The sequence below is a fragment of the Diabrotica virgifera genome, chromosome 5 (assembly GCF_917563875.1).
Source record: "Diabrotica virgifera virgifera chromosome 5, PGI_DIABVI_V3a".
Classification (NCBI taxonomy): domain Eukaryota; kingdom Metazoa; phylum Arthropoda; class Insecta; order Coleoptera; family Chrysomelidae; genus Diabrotica; species Diabrotica virgifera.
Window position 1 is genome coordinate 242,412,149 of NC_065447.1, and position 23,800 is coordinate 242,435,948.

The 23,800-nt window shown below is 30.9% G+C and overlaps 1 protein-coding gene across 2 annotated transcripts in view; it reads right to left on the reverse strand.

Moving 5' to 3' along the window:
• Positions 1-23,800, reverse strand: part of LOC114325122 (cadherin-23) — a 232,050-nt gene that overhangs the window by 100,172 nt on the left and 108,078 nt on the right. For both annotated transcript variants that reach the window (XM_050650944.1, XM_050650945.1), the window contains exons 11-14: positions 19,539-19,735; positions 16,685-16,895; positions 11,224-11,402; positions 1,523-1,704 (exon numbers count right to left, since the gene is read on the reverse strand). In XM_050650944.1, the coding sequence (XP_050506901.1) occupies positions 1,523-1,704; positions 11,224-11,402; positions 16,685-16,895; positions 19,539-19,735 (769 nt within the window). The remainder of the gene's footprint in view (positions 1-1,522; positions 1,705-11,223; positions 11,403-16,684; positions 16,896-19,538; positions 19,736-23,800) is intronic.

Consider the following 23,800-nt stretch of genomic DNA (forward strand, 5'->3'; position numbering starts at 1 on the left):
GTTAAGATATGGTCCATTCTTTACCAAACACTCTGTATATTGTAAAATAATTTTAAATTGGAGAAATCATTGATATACATTAGTTTTGTTAAAATCATTCTTTATATACCAAAGTTAAGCAATAACAAAAGAAAACCAGAGGTTTGACGCACTCTGTATATAACATCAAAAAAAACTAATAGTATAGTTGTGCTAGCAAACTAAGAGAGTCATTCATATTCAGCTCAGCGGGGTACTTTTGATAGAAATTTGACGAAGATTTAACCTAAAATACTTAAATAAAATGTGCTTCCTTACTGAGTGACAGGGTGTTTTATCTAAAAATTTAAAAAGTATTTTTGCTCAGAATTTTAAACCTATTCAACGTATCCGTTGCATACTTGGCAGGAAGTATAGGTACTGTACAAACTACTAAATTATGTTAAACAAACGTTTAAGACGGGGGAAAGTGAATGGTTGACCCTTTCCAAATTCTCCGCCACTGGCGGATTTGCTATTTTAGTTCAATTTTTGGATTCTCCAATAATACGCCCTTAATTCGTAACGATAAAATCATTAATTTTCGAGATATCTGAAGTTAAAAATGAAACGATACGTTTATTTTGATTAATGTATTGTGTCGCTTCATTGTTAATTATAAATATCTCAAAAACGAATAATTTGATTATAAATGAAGAGTATATTATTTATATAAAAAGTATTGGAAAATCAAAAAATTACACTAAAATATCCCTGTCGTACGCCTCTGGTGGTAGCTAGAAACGTTTGTTTATCTTAATTTAGTACGGTGTACAGTATCTACACTTTCTGCCAAGTATTATAAGGATGCGCCAAATAGTTTTAAAGTACTTGGTACAAATAATTTTTAAATTTTAATCATATGAATCATATTGTAAATTAATCAAAATAAATGTGCCGTTTCATATTTAACTTCAAATATCTCGAAAACTAATGACTTTATCGTTACCAAAGAAGAGTACATTATGTACGTAGAAAGTATTGGACAATCTAAAAATGGCACTAAAATAGTAATTCCTCCAGTGGCGTAGAATTTGAGAAGGGTCAACCATCCACTATCCCCTGTCGTACGTCTCTGGTAGTAGCTATAAAAGTTTTTTATCATAATTTAGTAGCGTGTATAGTAGTCGCACTTTTTGCCAAGTATGAAAGGGATACGTCAAATAGATTTAAAATGCTGAGCAAAAATTAATTTTTAAATTTTTAGATAAAACACCTTGTAACTTAGTCAGGAACCACATTTTATGTAAGCGTTTTAGGTTAAATCTTCGTATTTTGTGCTAAGGTTTCTCCAGTTACTATATGGATAATTATTAATGAAACACCCTGTATAGTTCTGCTGAGTGGGGTGCCATTGTCCAAGTTCTGAAATTATATAGCCAAAGGTTCAATTTAAAAAAAACTGGTAGATCCATTGTTTATGGAATTTGTCAACTTTGTCAATAGCACCCCGCTCAGCTGAAAATTAATGACTCTCTTAGATAGTTGGCCAGACTTTACTTACCTTCTGTATATCGATTTTGTTCAAAATCAGGATCAGTATTACGGTCTTCAACAACTATACTTAAATACAATGTATCGAAAGTTTCAAAATCTGGCTTGTCTGGATTATCGTCATTATTATTTATTACCTTTAGTTTCATTTCCAGACCGTCATCTGTTTGTGTATTTTCTATCTCTAAAAATCTAAAACATAATATAAATATAGAGAAAAGTTAAACTATACCTATACACTATTGGTATTTAAAATTAAATAGTGGAGTCAATGAAGGTTTTCACCTCCGATTTCGTTGAACCTCCATCGATTTTCATGAAAATTGGTAAGTATGTAGAGGATACCTCAAGAAACAAAGGTGACATGGTGCCAACTTGCGCTTTTACTCTGGGAGGGGATGCCACCCCTTCTCGGGGGTGGAAATTATTTTATTAAAAATAATACCATAAGTCGATAGAGCGACAAATTATAAGTAAAATTTGTTATATAAAGTTATTTCAATAAATCAATAGTTTTTGAGTTATTAAAGATCAAAAGTTTTGATTTTTCCTGAAAAAAATCCATGTTATAAAGCAGTTTTTCATAAATAACTCAAAAACCATAAGTTTCTTCAAAAAAGTTGTTATTACCAAAATCGAAGATAATATAAAAATAAATAAGCTCCTTATTCGAAAAATCCTTTATTACATATACGAAGTGAGTTATATGCAATTGAATGTATATTTTTTTCCGCGAGTACTCAAATCTTAGTATTCAAGCTTAAATAACAGGAAAACGATGCACTTTGTTAAATATAGATATTAAACATTTTAATAAAGTACTTAAAGGTAACTATCAAAAAGCTATATAAGAAGTCGATAGCATCAAAATTAAGCAAGTTATGATGGAAATAAGAGGACCCTTTCAGATTTTTTAGGGAAGAATGAAAAATTAAACATACTTCATTTCCACAAAAATTAAAATTTATAGTAACCCATTTAAAACTTTATTTATTTTAACATGAGTAATAACTTCAACAATTTTGACCGGTTTAGAATGCATAGTTTTAAAAAAAAAATACGATTAAAAAAAATTTGAATTTTTCAAATTTTCGTGAATTTCATTTTCTTTTGATAATAACTCCAAAAATACTCGATATACTTAAAAAATGGTAGAGAACAAAATTTTAGTTTTAACTTTATTTAAGCTTTTTCTTTTTTTAATATTTTTTTACGACAAAAAATAACCGAGATAGAAACATTTAAATCCTAAATTTTACTGCGAGGACCATGTAACCGGGGCCCTTTCACCTTGTATTTAAAAAAAAAATAAAGCATTTAGAAAATTATGTTTAATACAGTGTTATAGAACTTTTACTTAGCTTTGTAATGGTTTTTGGATAAATCTCATATTTCAAAATTTAACGGAGTTATTTTAAAAAAACCAATAACATTTTCTTTGAAAAACTTTTATAGCGGAGATTTTGTATGTATACAGGTTGTGGGAAGTCCAATTAGTCGTTTGTTGTAGGAGATACGAAAAAAGTTTATTTAGGTGAGATTGGGGCATAGATAATATCCGAATTTAAATACATTTCCAAATATACAGGGCCACCCATATTGACAGGGTGAAACAAAATTATCTTTTGTTTAATGGAACATATTTTTACATTTTTGGATTCTCCTCTATGTTTTATTTCTTAAAATATCAGGTTTTGTGATGTTATACGAAGTAGTTTAAAAGATAATTACGTTTTTATTTTCAAATTTCATAGCAATATTCACCCCCTGTATAATTGTAGTGATTTAACATCAGAAAATCAATTTATGTTAAAATGATTTTTAATATAATCTATTATTGTTAAAAATTATTAATCTAGCAAAACGTTTAATATTAGCTAATAGAGGGTTGGTCGAAACTGAATGAGTGTTTTCTCAAAGTTTGAGAGCATGAGTTTTCTCAAACGGAGCAGCCTGTAATGCCTGTAATGAGCATTGTAATGAAATGCTATTGTATGGCACTTTATTATTTCCCACCCTGCTAGTGAGAACTGAATTTATTTTTGAAATCCCTAACTTTATGTCATTAATTATTTTAAATATTGTAAACGATTAAAAAACAATCAAATTAAATTGAAATGAATAACCAGCGTATATCTTCCACATTTACTTCATATTTAACGTAGCCTGTACCATAATTGCACAGATTATTATCCCTGTATAGCAACGATATACCATGAATGTGAATTCATACTTGAGAAATGACCTATATCCAGTCTCACAAAAAAAAAGGGATTCCTCAAACATAATATATATGCAGACAAAATCAGCCAAAGTGATTTGCGATATCTAATTAAAGGCCCTACCAAGTTGGTTTTGTTGAATATAGCATGGAAGCACGACGATACTTTAGTGATAAGCGTATTTTTCGTAGTAGCTATAGTATGTTGTTTTATATTATGTATTACCTATATTAAATTAGTTTTAGTATGTTTCGTTTATCTAAAAAAATGTAAAACAAACAAAAATTCTGTTTTTCTTGTAGTTGTTTTTTCGTATAGATATTGTTTTATATTGTAGTAAATTGAATTTAGTTTTAGTATGTTTCGTTTGTTTGTAGAATTATATTTAATTAGATTTGCTTTAATTACTAAAATAAATAAATTTTCAATTATAGTTTATGTATTTATGGAAAAGGAAACCTAGCATTAGCGGCCACATTTCTATAACGGCCAATTGTTTTCTATTTTTAGTGGCCGTTATTGTCAGGTTTTACTGTACCAATAATATTTTATTAAATTATGAAATATTATTTAAATAAAAAATTTATAAACTTGATAAAAGAAAGTTTGCTTAGAATTTACTTTTCTATCTAATTATGGGGTTATTTTTAATAAAATAGTGTTCACCCATGAGAAGGGGTAACATCCACCCCCAGGATAAAAGCGCAAGTTGGTACCACATCATTTTTGTTTCTTGAGGTATCCTCTAACTACTTACCAATTTTCATGAAAATTGATGGAGGTTCAACGAAATCAGGGGTGAAAACCTTCAGTGACTGCCTTTTTGGAAATATAAAAGATTAATTTTTTTCGTGATTGTCGATTTGCTAATTTTCTGATTTTTGGTTGCTATAATGTTTAAAAAATTAATAAAAATTATAAATCATGCACATAAATGTAAAAAAATATTTATTTTACTTAATTAAACGAGATTGCTCGAGCCAGAATGCTGAAATCTGCATTTTTATCATTAAAAAAAAAGGTGGATTTCACCCCTAAAATGCAGAAAGCGCAACTTGGTGCCATATCACTTTTGTTTTTTGAAATATCCTCTAACTAATCAACAATTTTCATGAAAATCGATGAAGGTTCAAAGAAATCGTGGGTGAAAACATTCAGTGACTACACTTTCAGAAATATAGAAGAATAAGGTTTTCGTGATTTTCGACTTGTTAATTTTCGGATTTTTGGTTGCTATAAGGTTTGAAAAATTAAAAAAAATGTAATTCATGCACATAAATATAAAAAAAATATTTATTTTTCTTAATTAAACGAGATTACTTGCGCCATAATGCGGAAATCTGCAATTTTTACAATTTAAAAAGTAGGGGTGTATTACACCCCTAAAATGCAAAACCGCAAGTTGATGCTATATATCTTTTATTGCTTGAGGTATCCTCTAACTACTTACCGATTTTCATGAAAATCTATGAAGGTTCAACAAAATAGGAAGTGAAAAGTTACAGTTACTGCACTTTCAGAAATCTAAAAAATAATTTTTGTAAAAGGGGTGTATTTCACCCCTAAAATGCAAAAAGCGCAAGTTGGCACTATATCACCTTTGTTCCTTGAGGTATCCTTTAACCACTCACCAATTTTTATGAAAATCAATGGAGGTTCAACGAAATCTGAGGTAATAACTCATATCCACCTTCATTGACTCCACTATAAAGTGGTACAGGGAAAAATACATAATACAAAAAAAACTACAAAGAGGAGTTAGACAAGGAGATTATATCTCACCCAAACCATTTACTTTAGCTATAGAAGATAATATATTATGTTTCGAACTTTGGAATAGACAAATAAAGGAGTGACAATAGACGACGAAAACCTCAACCCATCTGAGATTTGCCGCTGATGTTATGCTAATAGCAAAATACATAGAATTGCAGGAAATGATATTAGACACGTACTTACTAAATCAAAAGAAATAAGGTTAAAAATAAATCCAGCAAAAGCTAAATATCTAACCAACGAATCTCTAGATATAACTGAGAATATAACTCTACACAATATTAATATATGGAAGGTTGAGTCGTATATATTATGCTTACGACAAAAAACAGAACTGTCAAAGCTTAACCTAAAGGCTGATTTAAATAGATGTTCCTTAGCATGAGCAGCATTTGGTCGATTTCAAACAGTATTTAAATCAAACTTTCCAAATACTTTAAAGGCAAAAACCTTAAATCAGAAGGTACGTATTGCCAGTTCTGAAATGAAACTGAAACATGGGCTTTTAACAACAGCGTAGTCTACAAACTTCAAGTGACTGAGAGAGCTCTGAAATGGAGAAATGCTAAACATGTGAAAGCTCAGTGATCACAAATCGAATGAAGAGTAAAAAGACGGTCAAAAGTAACAGATGTGATCCAGAAGATTGTCATGTTAAAATGGAACTGTTCAGGACACATAGGCAGAATGGAAGACAACCGTTGGACGAATAGTCTACGCGCCAGAGGGGTCACCGTGTTCTTTTCAATTCTGATGGACAAACTTAACGGTTTCTTTTGGATTTTTGGCTGCTGACTACGAATTTCGAGGGTGGATTTCGATCCGAGTGGTGAAAAAATTGTTATAAACAATTGTTTATAAATTGTTTATAAGGCTCTGGCTCATAAACTAAAAGAGACAAAAAGAATGTTTCAAATAAAATTTGTTCGTTAATAAAAAACGATGAAAAAAACGTTCACTAAACTTAAATCCAACAATTATAACTCAAGATATTGTAAAATTAGTACACAATGCAAATTGCAAATAGGAAAACAAGTATTTTTCGAAGCTTTATCGATCGTAACTCGGCTTCTACGCATGCAAATGAGCCTTAGAAGATCTCGTTTTAAAGCTCTATTAATAGGCTTCCAAACAAACTTTGTTAAGTTACTTTATCTTCATTTGTTTTAAAATTATACCCGTTTGAAGTTTTAATTTTCTTTAAAAAATTGTACATTAATTTGTTTATAAGGGTTTCAAGTAAATTTGAGCTGTAAACATTTATACTTTAATTAACAATAATGATAGAAGAACTCAAAAGAAACAATCTGAGCTTCAGAAAATGTTTGTAAGTTTATTTTTGGTTAAGATATCGATATTTTAATGGCGCGCTATGAGGCGCAACATCGGCTCACAGTCAAGTATTTTTCGACGCTTTATCGATCGTAACTCGGCTTCTACGCATGCAAATGAGCCAAAATGTGATATTCATATAAAAATGGATCTAGGTATTTTGCAGCTTCATCAATGCATATAAAACGAGCATTTATGTTGTGGCGGCATACACACAATTGACGTGCCTTGATGATGCTGCAAAAAAAATAGATCCACTTTATATGGACACTATCCACTATCCACTGGATATCTACATGATATAGATTATATCTATATCATATAAATAATTAGACTCTGAAGCCCCAGAAAGTTTTAGTTTTACTGCGTACAAGAAAAGACTTAGTACCACAATGTAACTGTAAAAATTGCTCTAAGAACTTATGCAGATGTAAAAAAGCTCTGACTCCCTGTATATCTCGATTCAGATGCATGAAACAAAAAGTTTGTAAAAAATAGTACATATTAGTAAATAATATCAACTTACTTTGTAGTTCTATATCTGAAATATTAGTTTTTAATGTTTTTTTCTCATTTAGTACAAAAAAATAGAAGACAAAGTAAATAGAATGAAAGGTGTTACGAGGTTACAGTATGATGATTTAATTATAAGAATTATAGGATAAAATTTTATTAGGATCTTCAAAAATGAAAAATGAAGATAATGTATATATACATAGAAATTATTATTTGCATCGATAAGTTAGCGCATGAAACTTGCGCGGTGAGCCGATCTTGCGCCTCGGAGCGTACTATTAAAATATCGATATCTTGGCCAAAAATAAACTTACAAACATTTTCGTAAGCTCAAAATGTTCCTTTTACGTTCTTCTATTATTATTGTTAATTAAAGTATAAATGTTTATAGCTTAAATTTGCTTGAAACCCTTATAAACAAATTAATGTACAATTTTTTTAAGAAAATTATTTCTTCAAATGGGTATAACTTTAAAACAAATGAAGATCATGTAAGTTAACGAACTCTGTTTGGAAGCCTATTAATGAAGTTTTAAAATGGTTCATTTTCATGCGTAGAAGTTGAGTTACGATCGATAAAGCTTCAAAAAATACGTATTTTACAATTTGCATTGTGCACTAATTTTACAATATCTTGAGTTCTAATTGAGTAGCTCAGTTTCAAAACTCGTTATGTCCGTATAAACAAAAGTTTGAGAAACTGCAAAAAACTGTGGCTAGTTTATTTTAGCACACAATATTTTGAATTTATTTTTATTTTAAGTGTTAAAAATAGCTTATTATAAGTACTTGATGGCACAAATCTCACATTGAAGGTTTAGCAAAAAAAGCAAATAAACTTTTTGACATAACGATATTTGCAGCAGTTTAGAGAAGTTAACGAGTTTTGCAGCAGTATTGGACATGCTACCTTGCTACTTTAGCTTTAGTTCTTTTACAGTTTTCTACGTTTTTGCTCTTCTTTCTTCCACATCCTGAAGGAACTGGTTGAACAGTTAATGGGTTCATTATTTAACTATAATGCTAATAATTGATTATTGCAACTAACACCGGGAATAAACACGAATAAGAGGATAGATTCTTCTTCTCAGTTATCAGAGAAGAATACGAAATATTCCGCATCATCTGCATTGCAAACTACAGCTGTTATGTTGTATTACCAACATAGTATAATTTTTAGGCTAGTAAATAGGTATGAAACTACAAAATATCTGAAAAACAAAATCTTGACAACTATTGGACTAAACGAGTTCTGATGCAGTTGCCTTGTATGATGGATACATTTGAATAGGACATGACGGGTTTTGAAGCTGTTTTGTGGAAATGGACATGACGAGTTTTGTGGCAGCCTGAGAGAGTGACATAACGAGTTTTGCAGCGGTTTGTAGATTTTCCTCATTTATTTCTTTTGGTTTTAGCGGACTTTGCAGTCAAATGAATACACTAAAATGTTCCTCTGGAATTACTCTACAAAATGGCAAACTTATCTCATTTTTTTATATTGTTGGACATAACGAATTTTGAAAGTGAGCTACTTAATTGTTGGATTTAAGTTTAGTAAACGTTTTTTTTTTAGTTTTTTATTAACGAACAAATTTTATTTGAAACATTCTTTTTTAGCTCTTTTAGTTTATGAGCCAGAGCCTTATAAACAAATAAATTGTTTATAACAATTTTTGACCACTCGGGTCGAAACTCACCCTCGAAATTCGTAATCAGCAGCCAAAAATCCATAAGAAACCGTTGAATTGGTCCTTCAGAATTGAAAAGGACACGGTGACCTCTATTTGGCGCCTAGACTAGAAGCCAGTTCTCGAATGACGACCAAGGGCAAGCAAAAAAAGTAGAGGCAGGTTTCAAACAAGATGGACTGATGACATCAAGTGAATGACAGGTAGCGTTACCAGGTGTCCCGATTTGCGCGGGACGTCCCGATTTTCAGGGGTCTGGGGACGCGTACCGATTTGTACCTGATCGGGACACTAAATGTCCCGATTTTCACCCACGAAAACCAATTTCAGGTGGACTTGCAGTGAATTTTATAACTATGTTATAAAAACAAGGCACTCATAAAAGCGGCAAAATAGTTTACTTAATCTACGATTTTTTTTTTGTAATTTCGTCTGATTATTATTATTATGTACATGGCGATACTGTGTAATTTTCAGGATCAACTCCGAATTGCATGAAAATTTGGTCGGCTTGTACCGTCGGTTGCTTTTACTCGGGGGGTGACAGTCACCCCTAGTTGGGGGTAAAAAACCGCGCGTTTAAAATAAGTCCGGAGGTGGATAAATTGACTAATTCTAAGCAATTTTAGTTCTATAGAATTGTGACTTAGTTAATACTCGAATACTTTTAATTCGAGTTATTTACGATTGAAAATGTTTATTTTTCGACAAACAAATCACTTTTTCAGGCGATTTTCACAAATAAATCAAAAAGTATTTGATCGAAAAAAATATTCTTAGCAAAAATGGAACATATTATAGAAAAATGAAAAAAATTGTGAACTTGTCAAGTCTATAGACCCAGCTAAAGCAAAGTTGTAGCTCATGAAAAATACGTTCTTATTCGTCAAATTCCAAATAAAATATTTCAACGTGAAATAACCAATAAATTAAACACTTTTCGGGAAAAACCAATTAAAACTTTTTTAGTAAAGCTTTATTCTATGTTTTAAAAAAGTTTCTAGCATCAAAACTAAGCGACTTATGCTCAAGATCAAGTAGACTCCTTTTTTTTTGGTAAAATATTCGTGAAAATCTCCCCCTACTTAGCACCCCAAATGAAATTAATCGTTACCGCTTTACAAATAATTTACTTTACTTATGTATTTTTTACACGATTGAAAGGGCCTGAACGAGTCACTTATCACGAGTGTATGCAAAATATGAACAGCCATATTTTAACCAATTTTTGTCTTACAGAAAAACAAAATGAATCTATCATATTTATAAAAGCAAAACCTACCTTCTTTTTACTCCTTGAGATTTTTAGTATCCCTAATACTTTTTAAGTTATTTTGAAAAAAGGGCATTTTCCAATATTTTAGGAAAACTCTTTTTACTATAAAACCAATTTTTTTCAAAACTAAGCACTCCCAACCGGTAAATCTTACAGATCGTATAAACAATACATAAATAAAGTAAATGGTAAAGCGGTAACGATTAATTTTATTTATCGTGCTAAATAGGGGGAGATTTTCACGATTTTTTTTTTAAGAAGCCATGTTTATTTTTGAGAGCAACTCGCTTAGTTTAATGCTAGAGACTTTTATATAAAACAAAATTTAAAAAATTTTAATTGGTTTTGCCTGAAAATTGCTTAATTTTTTGGTTATTTCAAGTTGAAAAATTCGATTTGGAATTTGAGGAATACGAACGTACTTTTGATGAGCTACAACTTTGCTTTTACTGGTTTTATAGACTTTCTGAAAATCAATTTTTTTTTGCTTTTTTAAAAGCTACATTTTTGCTAAGAATATTTTTTTCGATAAAATTACTTCAAAAGTATCGACTTGTTTCTTATAGTTAATCAGTTGATCCATTTTGGGACTTACTTTAAACGCGCGGTTTTTTATCCCCGAGACGGGTTAACTGTAACTGTCACCCCCCAAGTAAAAGCAACCAATGGTACAAGTTCAACTTTGAAGTAGACAGTAAATAGAACCTAAAACTAGATTTTCATGCAATTCGGAGTTGACTATGAAAATTACACTCCAGAACGGTCATTTACTGGGATATTGTTGTTAATTTGTCCCGATCTACAACCCTAAATCCCGATTTGTCCCGATGATGATGACAAAATTTATCAACTGTATATTTATGTTTTGAAATTTTAATCCTTCAACCAATAGACTTACTGCATAGCTTTTATTACAGCGTCAGTTTTTACTACAGCACCATTAGTTTTGGTAACTTTGGAATCTTCCCAATTTATAGTAGCAGTCAGATTAGCCGTGGTATCTACATCCGTAGCTGTTATTGTTACATTTAGCACTACACCGTTTTGTTGGTTTTCTTCGATTTGTATATGGTCCACCTAAAAATAAATGACAGCGTCTTATCTGCACGTATTACAAATGCAGTGTATCCACGGATGGGGTGCCCAAGAGGAAAAACTTTTTTATTTTCAATTTTAGCGAAAAATGTTCTTCTTGATAAAAAGTTTTGCTTGTTCTAAAACCCCATAAAACGAAATAAAATTCAAGTTTTTCAAAACCTGCTTAATTTTGTAGGCAATTTTATGTAAATCTCTATAAATTTTTGCACTAAGTTCAAAATCATAACAATAATCTAGTGTTGCTAAGCTACAATGTACCTTAATAACTGTCAACTCCGATAAAGAATTTGCGAATTGTCATTTTTTTTTCGAAAATGTTAAGCAAAATCTTGTAGCCTAATAAAATAAAAAAAAGTCAAAATGTAAATTCGTACAGGTTAAAACAAATTTTATATCAAAGTTTAGGTGGGTACAAAAGATATTTTCAAGAAAGTATCCAAATCATACAAGGGGATCATTGTTTAAATAATTAAAAAGGGGTCATTTTTGCAAAAAAAAAAATACTTTTTTAACTGCTGAGGTAATTCACTTATCAATGAAGTTCTATGGGATTTTTTTCTACAAAGCTGAAGGGTAAATCTTTCACATAAGACTTATTAAATTAAATTTGACCCCCTATTTATTTAAATAATTGTATATAAAACTTAAAAAACAAATTCGCAAATAATTATTTTTAACGTTTTAAACAAGCACTATAAAATATCTTATTTTACAGACTAAGTTGAGCTATGTTACCAGTATTAAGCAAAAAAAAATTGGTCAAAAAATATTTAATATTTTTTGAGATATTGAAGTTGTTTATTAAATGTTACTATATTTTCAATTGCAAAAACGCGGTTGTTGCCAAAGAAATATTCACCTGCTTAAGATCTCATTATTTTTATTTTTATGTATATTGTCGACAATTGTATACATTCAAATTTCAATTAAACTCCCCCCTAAAATGGCATTTGAAAATCATACAAATTTGTTTATAATTTGTTTTTTTAATAACGTCGCGGGGATTAAGTATTTTAAAATGCCGTTTCGATAATTGGGTTCCTGGGAATTTTTTACTAATTAACACAATTTTTTTGTCGTTTTTTTTTCTTCTTTTTTTCCTTGGAGTTATATTACTACGGGCCCTTTTAGGGTTAAATTTTATTAAGAGTGTCGAGTCTATGAGATCTAGATTGTAGACCTAAAAATATTAAGATTTAACTAAAATCTCTTAAATAAAATGTGGCTACTTACTGAGTTACGGGGTGTTTTATTTAAAAATTTAAAAATTATTGTTACCAATTACTTTAAAACTATTTAACGTATCCTTATCGTACTTGGCAGAAAGTGTGGCTATTATACACCCTACTAAACTGTGATTAATAAACGTTTCTAGCTAGTGCCAGAGGCGTACGACAGGGAATAGTGAATGATTGACCCTTCCCAAATTCTACGCCACTGAGTGAATTACTATTTTAACAAAATTTTTCGATTCTCCAATACTTTGTATGTAAATAACTTTATTGGTATCGATAAAGTCATCAGTTTGAGAGATATTGGAAGTTTAAAATGAATGAATGAATGAATCAAAATAACTATGCCGTTTCATTTTTAACGTCCAATATCTCGAAAACTAATGACTTAATCGTTACCAGTAAAGAGTATATTATTTACATATAAAGTATTGGAGAATCGAAAAATTTCGCTAAAATAGTAATTCCCTCAGTGGCGTAGAATTTGGAAAGGGTCAACCATTAACTATCCCCTGTCGTACGCTTCTGGTAGTAGCTAGAAGCTTTTATTTGTCACAATTTAGTAGACTGTATAGTACCCACAAGTATGATAAGGATGCGTCAAATAGTTTGAAAGTACTTGGTAAAAATAATTTTTAATTTTTAAATTAAACACCCTGTAACTCAGTAACCAGCCACATTTTATTTAAGTGATTTTAGACCAATCTTAATATTTTTAGGTCTAGAATCTATAACTTAGAGATTCGACATTCTTAATGAAACTTAACCCTAAAAGGGCCCGTAGTAATATAACTCCATGAAAAAAAAGAAGAGGAAAAAAAGACAAAAAAATTTGTTAATTAGTGAAAAATTCCCAGAAACCGAATTATCGAAACGGCATTTCAAAATATTTAATCCCCGCGACGTCATTAAAAAAACAAATTATAAACAAATTTGAATAATTTTCAAATGTCATTTTAGGGGGAAGTTTAATTGAAATTTGAATTTATCAATACATTTATCGAAAACATATATAAAAATAAAACTAATAAGATTTAATACAGGTGAATATTTCTTTGGCAACAACCGCGTTTTTGCAATTGAAAATAGAGTAACATTTAATAAACAAATTCAATATCTCAAAAAATATTAAATATTTTTGGACTAATTTTTTTTTGGTTAATACTGATAACATAGTGCAACTTCTCCTGTAAAATAAGATATTTTATAGTGCTTATTTAAAAGGCTAAAAATATTTTTTTGCAAATTTGTTTTTAAATTTTCATGTATAATTATTTAAATAAATAGGGGGTCAAATTTAATTTAGTAAGTTATATGTGAAAGACTAACCCTTCAACTTTGCGGACTATAATCCTATAGACCTTCATTAGTAATTTAATGGCCTCAGCAGTTAAAAAAGTAATTTTTTTGCAAAAATGACCCCTTTTTAATTATTTAAAGAATGATCCCCTTGTGTGATTTGGATACTTTCTTGAAAATATCTTTTGTACCCACCTAAACTTTGATATAAAATTTGTTTCAACCTGTACGAATTTACATTTTGTTTTACATGTAGTGTAATTTTATTTTACTAGACTATTGATCAATAATGATAGTTCACAAGATAAATTCTTTGTTGAACGCTTAAAACTGTCAAAGAAATGACAATTTGCAAATAATTTATCGGAGTTGATAACTTACTAACCTACATTGTAGCTTGGCATCACTAGATTATTGTTATTATTTCGAACTTAGTGCAAAAATTTATAGGGATTTAGATAAAATTGGCTACAAAATTAAGCAGATTTTGAAAATCTTGAATTTTATTTCATTTTATGCCGTTTTAAAACAAGCAAAACTTTTTATGAAGAATGACATTTTTCGCTAAAATTGAAAATAAAAAAGTTTTTCCTCTTGGGCACCCCAACCGTGGACACACTGTATATTAATAGAAAGAGATTTAACATAAAATAACTGAAAATTAATAGACGAAGCAATAAAGCACTAAAATCAGCCTTACCTCCGAAAAAAAACGACAAGACGGATATTAATAATTCTTTTTGCATTCGATTCGTGAATGCGCCAGGAAACTTTGTGATCCCTAGCCATGAGATAATATTGAAAAACTGCATACAAAAAATTAATTCTTAAAGTGCACCTCAAAGAGACAATAAAAAAAATTTAGAACTCGTCAATTATCGGCGCAAATGAGTTCAATTTTGTTACTCAGTGGTTTCTCGGGTCGCTGAAAACGAATATAATGTCGTAAGTGATCCCCGGAGTACCTAGTGCCCAGGGTATCTACTATTTACCTCGTCTTCTGGAGTTTTCGGCAAATTCATTAGAAAATTAGTCAAAAATCATTACTCGGGTGTTTTTGGGTCGCTGACGACGAATATGACATCGGAAGTGATCTACGGAGCACCTGGTACCCAGGGTACCTACTGTTTACCTCGTTTTCTGGAGTTTACGACAAATTCATTAAAAAAATTAGTCAAAATTCATTACTCGGTGCTTTCTGGGGTCTCTGACGAAAGTGATCTCTGGAGTAACTGGTGCCCACGGAACCTACTGTTTACCTCGTACACTGGACTTTTCGGCAAATGTATTTAACCCGCCATTACACGCGCTATGAGGGAATCCCTCACCATATTTGTTTATAACCAATGAAATTGTGTAAACTAATACGATAACCTTAAGCACCCAGGAATGCCTTTAGCATGGTTCCTGAGAGGGTATGAAATAGTTATAGAATATTTCAGGCGGTCAGTGTGCTGTGTGATAGTTGAAAGAAGAGACTCTTTAAGTGAGGGAATTCCTCACTGCGCGTGCAATCACGGTGAAATCACTTTTTCTGTTATCTCAAAGAAACTTTTAGGTTTTTATTTAATATTTAGGTAGGTTTAATTAAAATATTATTGTTTGAATTAGGTTAGGAACAGTGGCACACCGAGCGGGGGGTTTGGGGGTTAAAATCCCACCCAGAGCATATAGAAATATATATAAAAGAAAGTAGGAAAATGTAACTTGTCTTTCACAAATAATACAAAAAACTTTCGGTTCCCAAGCTAACCCCCCTCCCCCCCAGAGGAAAATTCTAGGTGCGCCACTGGTTAAGAACCCATTTTTAAATTTACCTATTCTAATTGGGAAATAAGCCACAATTTAACTTGAAAAATTGATTTTATTGACGTTTCGAAATCCACCTCGGACGTCATTATCAAAATACAAAATATTAATAATTAATAGTTAATATTAAAATAATAATAAATATTAATAATAAAATATTAATAGTTAATTACATAAATACCACAAAGAAATAGCTTCAGAACAGTTGTTAATTTTAATTTGTATTTTTAGTAAAATGAATTCGCGTAAAGAACGTTAATTTCTTCAGTGGCTTGCTGAAATTGAAAATTAAGAAAACTTGCTTTTGATCTATGTATATTATTTTTACTTTTGTTTTGTTAAATTAATAAAAAAATTGGTTTACGAGACTTTCTATAATATGAGAGTACAACCCATTTTATATTATACATGTTGACATTCATTCTTCCTCGAAATAAGTCGAACTTATGTAGGTGAGGGCGACGCTCATACGCGTGCAACCACGTCACAATAGAAGACGCGTGTAACGGCGGGTTAAAAACTAGTCAAAAATCATAAGTCACGAGATAAACAGTAGGTACCCTAGACACCAGGTACACCGAAGATGTCTTATTCGTCGTCAGCGACCCCAAAAACCCCCTGAGTAATGATTTTTGACTAATTTTTTTAATGAATTTGCCGAAAACTCCAGAAGACGAGGTAAACAGTAGGTACCCTGGGCACCAGGTACTCTAGAGATCACTTCCGATGTCATATTCGTTTTCAGCGACCCAAAAACCCCCGAGTAACAAAATTGACCTCATTTCCGCCGGTGTAAAACTAAACTCAGAATGGGATGATCCCCCACAAAAAGATCTTCAAGTGAAAACAGCTTCAGTTTCCTCGGGAGCGTATAGCTTGATAGATAGATAAATTTTTTAGGTAGTTTCATTAATTTCTTACTTGATTTATTACGGGAGCTTTATTATTAACATCCAAAATGTTAATCGTTACTGGTACTCTAGTCACATGATTAACCTTATCTGTTGCGGTTACTTGGAAATACACAGAATTTAAGACATCGTAATCGAAGGCATTGACTACCTTTACTTTAATATTTCCATCTTTATCAATACTTAGCCTATTCTCAGCATAAGTTCCAACTATATTCATTCTAAAAAGAAAAATATATGTACAGTAACCGCCACCCTACTAGATACACAGGAACATTGAGCTATTACAGTCCTGGACCCTTCACTTGTTGCAATGTATATTTTTATGTCTAGTGACGTTTAGAACGTAAGAAAATGTACATATATAAACGGAATATTAACATAGAAAGTTGACAAATAATAAATCAGCTGTATTTGACGTTTATAGTTGTCATTTTGTTAAAGTTGTAAAAGTTTAGGTCGGTTGTCCTAACGCTAATCAAGAAGTTGATTATAATCAAGTCCCCTTAACAACCATCAAATAACAAGATCCGTTGTTCGTACGCCAATCAGTTACTTGTAATTAATTATGTTAATTATCATTATGATAATTGACATAATTGATTGATTAATTAATTATTAATTATTATATAACATAACAATTATTAACATAATTGATTAACTAATCAATTAATCTCATAATTGTAATCAATTATGTTTTCAGCAACCCAAACAAAGTTGACATTGACAGTTGGTGCCAGTAATTAAATATTTGATAATGATCAGTTGATTCCATTTTTGATTAGCGTTCGAACAACCGGCCCTAGAAGTTTTAAAGTAATGTACATAATATTCTTGGTGTTTGAATAAAGTTATTTTAAAGCAGAGTAGCAATACTATTAATTAATGTATTTTTTGTATAGAAAAGCAATTATTTTAAATAGTTTCTTGACAGTAACACGAAAGGGATGAAAGTCACATCTGAGAACGGACCGGATTAGTCCATATGGGTACGGGTACCTACCCATGTATTTAGTAGCATGATGCTTACTGCATATTATATTTATATTATTATAAAAAATATGTTATAATTATATATAGATAGAAACGATATAATTAGATATAATAAGAAAAACAAACCTAGGGCCGGTTGTTCGAAAGCTAATCAAGAAGTTGATCAAGTCTCCTTAACAATCATCAAATAACAAAATCCGTTGTTCGTACGCCAATCAGTTGATTGTAATCAATTATTAATTATTAATTAACATAACAATTATTAACATAATTGATTAACTAATCAATTAATCTCATAATTGTAATCAATTATGTTTTCAGCAACCCAATTAAAGTTGACATTGACAGTTGGTGACAGTAATTAAATATTTGATAATGATCAGTTGATTCCATTTTTGATTAGCGTTCGAACAACCGGCCCCTAAAGTATCAATACCACAACTGTCAAATAAGCCTTACCAATTTAACCCAAAATGTCACCTTCGTTCGATCAGAGTGAAGGTGTGATCCGGACAAATGTGCTTTATAAAAACACTTTACAGTCCACTTATACAAATTAAATGAAACAAATTATGGTGTATTTCTTTAAGTTTACATCAATAGAAATCTTCAAATATTATTTCTATAATAAAATATTCCTAGTGGCTGTAATTCTAATGTACTTGGCTAAAAGATTTTGAGAAGAAGCAGACCTACGACTTAAATAATTATTTTTGTTGGTATCCTGTGACGTCACTTGCTACGACGCGGATGACGTGCATCGGAATTTATACTGTACGAACCATATCTGACTGTTCTCCGCTGTGAGCTCGTAGGTAGAGGGGATAATTAAAAGTTCGCGAGCGCCAGTAGTGACAAGTCAGTGAACTTTTATTGGAAATTTGACGTTCTGCTGCATTAAGATTTGCATATAATTTTTATTAAGTGGCTCACGAAAGTTGTTGTATTAAACAGTCTTAAAATACTGGTTACAATAGTAACTGTGTATTTTACAGATTTCCTGTCGTTAAGCAAACAATTTGCATTATTTGCGAGGGCTGAAATAGAATAAACAAAAAGTTTTTTTGAAAGATATATTTGAAATAAAAAATCACACTCAATTTCCTCGTCTTTTTCACCCCTATAACTTATTAAAATAAACATTATAGAAGTTTTCAGAGAGAAGCAAAATTAATGCATTAAAAAAGCGTTGGTCAAATTTTTTACGTTTACGCTCTTAATTGTTTATTTAAATGTAATAAGTGGATAATTTAATTTTTATGTAAGTATTATACATACTGTTATTCTGTTAAATTGTTATAATCTTTTGCAGAATAAATGTTTTCTGATATTAGCTGCAACATAACTTCAAAACGATAAGCAAAATCTTAAAAATAATCATAATGAATAATAATATAGTCCAAGCCAAAAAAAAGTCTGTACTTACTTTAATTATCGATTACAATTTAATTACTCCTTTGCGTTGTAAATTATTACACGATACGAATTAAATAATAAGTTTGAAACAATTATTTGCTTTTTTTTATTTTGTCTTTAAACTTTTAACTATTTATAATGGGAAATAAGCCACAATATTATTAAAAAATGATTTTTATTAACGTTTCGACGCCCAAATCGGGTGCCGTTGTCAAAATACATTTTTGACAACGGCACCCGATTTGGGCGTCGAAACGTTAATAAAAATCATTTTTTAATAATATTGTGGCTTATTTTCCATTATAAATAGTTAAAATTGTAAAAATGCCACAAGAAAATAGCTTCAGAACAACATTTGTCTTTAAATTTCCAACCGAAGTTATACTAGTCATCCGCTAGGTGGCGATACCAGCGAAGCTCACAGGGAATAGCTGACATTGCAAAATAATACTTACTTCAGTTCGAAATCTTCTGCATCTCTGTCTGTTGCATGGGTGTATAGTATTTGAGTGCCGTTCGCAACAGTCTCATTTATTTCTGTTGTGTATGATTCTTTCTCGAAAATAGGAAGTTCATCGTTATAGTCTTCTAGTGAGACTGATATTAACATTCTGTCAGTCTTTGATTTGTCTTTTTTTCCATTGGAAACAACCTAAAAATATTTTATTTCAATTAATATAAGTGAAATTAAAAAAAGAATGTGTGTGTACTTTGTACGCACGTAAGAAGTTATTCTTCTATTATATAATTTCAACGAAGTGAATATACTTAACCGGTTATTTGTATTTCATTTAAATATTAAACTAACTTTCTTATCTACTACTTTCAAAAATTTTTTATTAAAACAACCAAAAATTAAAAAAAAAAATATGAATCGTCCAGGATTGGAACCCGCGACCTTCCGTGTGCTTCCGTTCTCTGACCCACCGCTCTACCAACTACGCCAGCGAGCCACTTGAAGGGACATGTAAGTTTCGGATATAATTACACAACACGGTGACAAATAGACATATAAAAATGTTATACCTGCATAATTTATTTTATTATCTTACTACTGAGAAAGACAAATCCAAAAATTATAATAAATAAATAGATTTACTAAAAACACTAATATTCTTTTAATGACTTATTTGCGCTGATATCTACATAATATACATACATACTATTGTGTATCAATTTGGCAATCAAAGATAGAATAAAAATCTAATTTTTTAATATATCGCCGGCACATAAATTTGATACACCCTGTATATTGATTTGTAAATATTTATTAGAAGTTAGCTTTCACGCAAGGTGGTTTCTCCTTAATGAATCTTTCCAAGAAGAATATTAAAAACATTTGTAAATAAAAGTGAAGTGAAAGTTATTTAGGATTATTATTTTAAACAGATTGTTTACGGAAAATGTAGAACCACAGGTAGATGTAATTATTAGTTCTTAGAAAATTAAGGTAAAGAAAGTTTGGAATTTTAATCTCTTTTTGTTTAACCCCGAGTAAATTTTGTAGAATTTCCCGAAAGAAATTTGTTATGATGGTAGGAATATTTTTGAAATTATGAGTGGGTGTTTCGAATGAAAAAAAGAATGGGGAGAGAGAAATGTTTCTGATTGGCTTGGAAATTTGGAATGGGGAAAGTTTTGTTGGAATGTTGAGACAGTTTGGAAAAGAAAAGATCATTGTGTTACCGGCAGCCGAGAGGAGCAGTCAAAAGTTTTCGTGAGTAGTTCAGAAGCAAGTACTAGTGGTTGTGTTTGATAAGTGAGAGTAGCTGAAAAGTGGAAAGAGAGACAAATCAAATCGAGAAGAAATACCTCTTTGATTCTGTAAAGTCCAAGAGAGTAAGTTACAAGAATTATCGTTATTAAAATTATTTGTGACACCAAGTAAAAAAGATACTTGGGTCTCAGGAGATTATTGTTGAGAGAAAGAGAGGAGAGAGATTTGGAGTTTATTGAACGAGTCCTGGTCAAAGGAAGCCTGGCTTGTGTTTTGGAGAAATAGTTGCTGGTTTCCTGCGGGATTGTTTGCTGAGAACGGAGAGGGCTTTGATTGGTAGCCTAACATAATCAACAAGGAGGAGCTGTTTGGGTCAAGAGGAGACATCATTGTGTGTGAATCAAAAAGGTCAGTCAATAACCTATGTGATAGATTTCTTTTATAATTAGAAGTTAATTTTTTTACGTAAAATCATATGAATTTAAGATTCCAACATTTCAAAAATTTAATAGGAAGTGTAAGTAATTTTGCGAATACCAAATTTGTTTGTTTAGCTGGGTTTATTAATGGTATCAAGAACAAAGCGATAAATATTTGTTTGAATTAGATTAATTTATATGGTAAAAGTTTCTTTTGGAAAGTTATGCCCACAGAATTTAATTGATAAAGGACATCGCACACATCTTATGGAAAATATAATGTCACTCAAATTCAATAAAATTTATACCAATAGATTCGTTTTAAATTAGCGATCAAATCTTATCATTGCGCCAACTCTCTATTTTCAAAAATAAGAGCAGAAATTGATATAAATAAATCTGAAATCAAATGGGTGGGTACATAAGTTAGAGAGAGAAAAAATATTTTAAAATACCCAGATTTTCGGTACTCCATAAATCAGCGGATTAGTTTCACTAATCCGCTTATGCCCAGCGGGATTTAAGCTGTTATGAATAGCACTCAGAGCAATAATGATTGTAAACTAACATTTTATGGACTCCAAAAATGTGATTTCGATAAACTTTAATTGCAATTTGCGCCGTAATTAATCATAATTAAGAGTTGGCGCAATGATAAGAATTGATCGTTATATTAAAACGAATCTAATCGTATAAATTTTATTGAATTTGAGTGACATTATATTTTCCATAAGATGTGTGCGATGTCCTTTACAGAACATTGCTTTTGATAATAAAGGTAATTGTATGTTTTTATTTATGATTTTTCTATTTATTTCCTTTTCCTATTTTATCCCCATAAGGATTAACTAAGAGATACTGAAACCACGAGAGAAGATAAGTATAATATAAGATAATTTAGATATTTTTTTTATATTATAAAAAGGCACCCTGAGATTCTTTCTTAATTTTTATGTATGATTTGCGTTAATTAAATAATTGATCAAGTAAATAATAATTAATATAAAAGTAATAGAAAGCAGATCATAACAATACCTATTTTGAAAGATTAGCAACTAAACGCCATACTGTCTGTGTGCGTATGCGCGCAGATTTATAAAATTTTACTTTCAACCGCGCCAAAAGAAGAATAACTTCAAAAATCAAGATGTGCGGTGGCAATTCCAACTTTTGAAAAATTTGAATAACTAATGCCTGATTGCACCAACATATCTTAAACTTAAGACGGGCGTTAAGCTCCGCTTACTAAACATATGCGTTGCACCATTGAGCCTAAGATCAATCACGTGGATTGCATCTTATATTTCGTCTCAGTTAAAACGTGCTTAGATAAAAATCGAAAATTATGGATCTATAAGCTGAGCTTAGCTAAGCTGGAGCCTAAGATTTGTTGGTGCAACCAGGCATAAAAAACTTATAACTCAACTTTTAGCACTTTTTACACTTACAAATTTTTAGCAACAGCACGGCATTTAAGAGTGTATTACCTATATTATTTTTTATTGGTACCTAACCCATTTTGCTTATTTAACGTACGCCTCAGCGTATTTAAATTCAACTTTCAAAAACGCGAGTGTTTTAAAGTTACCATGGCAACATCTTCTTCTTCTTCTTCTTCTTCTTCTTCTTTACTGCTTCTTTTTTAAGTTTCATCTTCTATCGAAGGTCTTCTTCTTCTTCGTGCGACTAGGATTACTCCTGTTTGTCTGCCTCTTATTCTGTTTCACTTGTTGTTGACTGTATACTATCTTTCTACCTTTTCGGCGGCCTTCCAACGGCCTTCCTTCTGCTGTATGGCTTGTTGTTTTTACAGATGTTCGCTAATCTATTTGGTCCCATTCGGCTTACGTGTTCGTTTAAGTTTTTTTTCTTGTTTTTATCCACCTGTTAATATTTTGAATTTTGCATTGTTCGTGTATACTTCTGTTGCTTTGTCTGTCACTTAATGATATGCCCTCTATTGATCTTAATGCTTTCGATATTGTTGATTTGTTGTTTCGTCTCTCTTATATCGGTCTTTGTTCCCGCTGCACATATTAGGATTGGCCATACTCTTATCTTGTATAATTTTAGTTTGCTTTCCGTGGTCCGATATTTGTTTCTCCATTTGGTTTCTCGGAGGCAACCATTTACTCTTGCTGCTTTTGCTGCTTGTGCTGTGATATTGAAGATGTTGACCTTCCTTTGTAGGTCATCATCATTATCAGCAATTAGTACTGGATCATCGGCAAAGCATAATATCGTGATTTTATGCGTTCCCATGTGGTATCCATGTCGTTTTCTTACTTCGTGAATTATTTGATTCATCACCATATTGAACAGTGGCGGTTATCCCTTTAGGTCAATTGGTCAATGACCTCCCTGTAATAATTGTACAATCAAACGATTTTAATACAATTATTTCCTTAAAAAAAGAAAATTTTCTGTGTTAAAAATGTTCGGAATACAATAGTATCGTTCAAAGTTAAATTTTGCTTTTATTGTATTGACTTTTCAGTCATTTTGTTGTTGTAAAATATAGCGACAAAGATGCCGCCAAAAGATTACCCATAAATAAACATGAAATACGAGCTGTTTGACG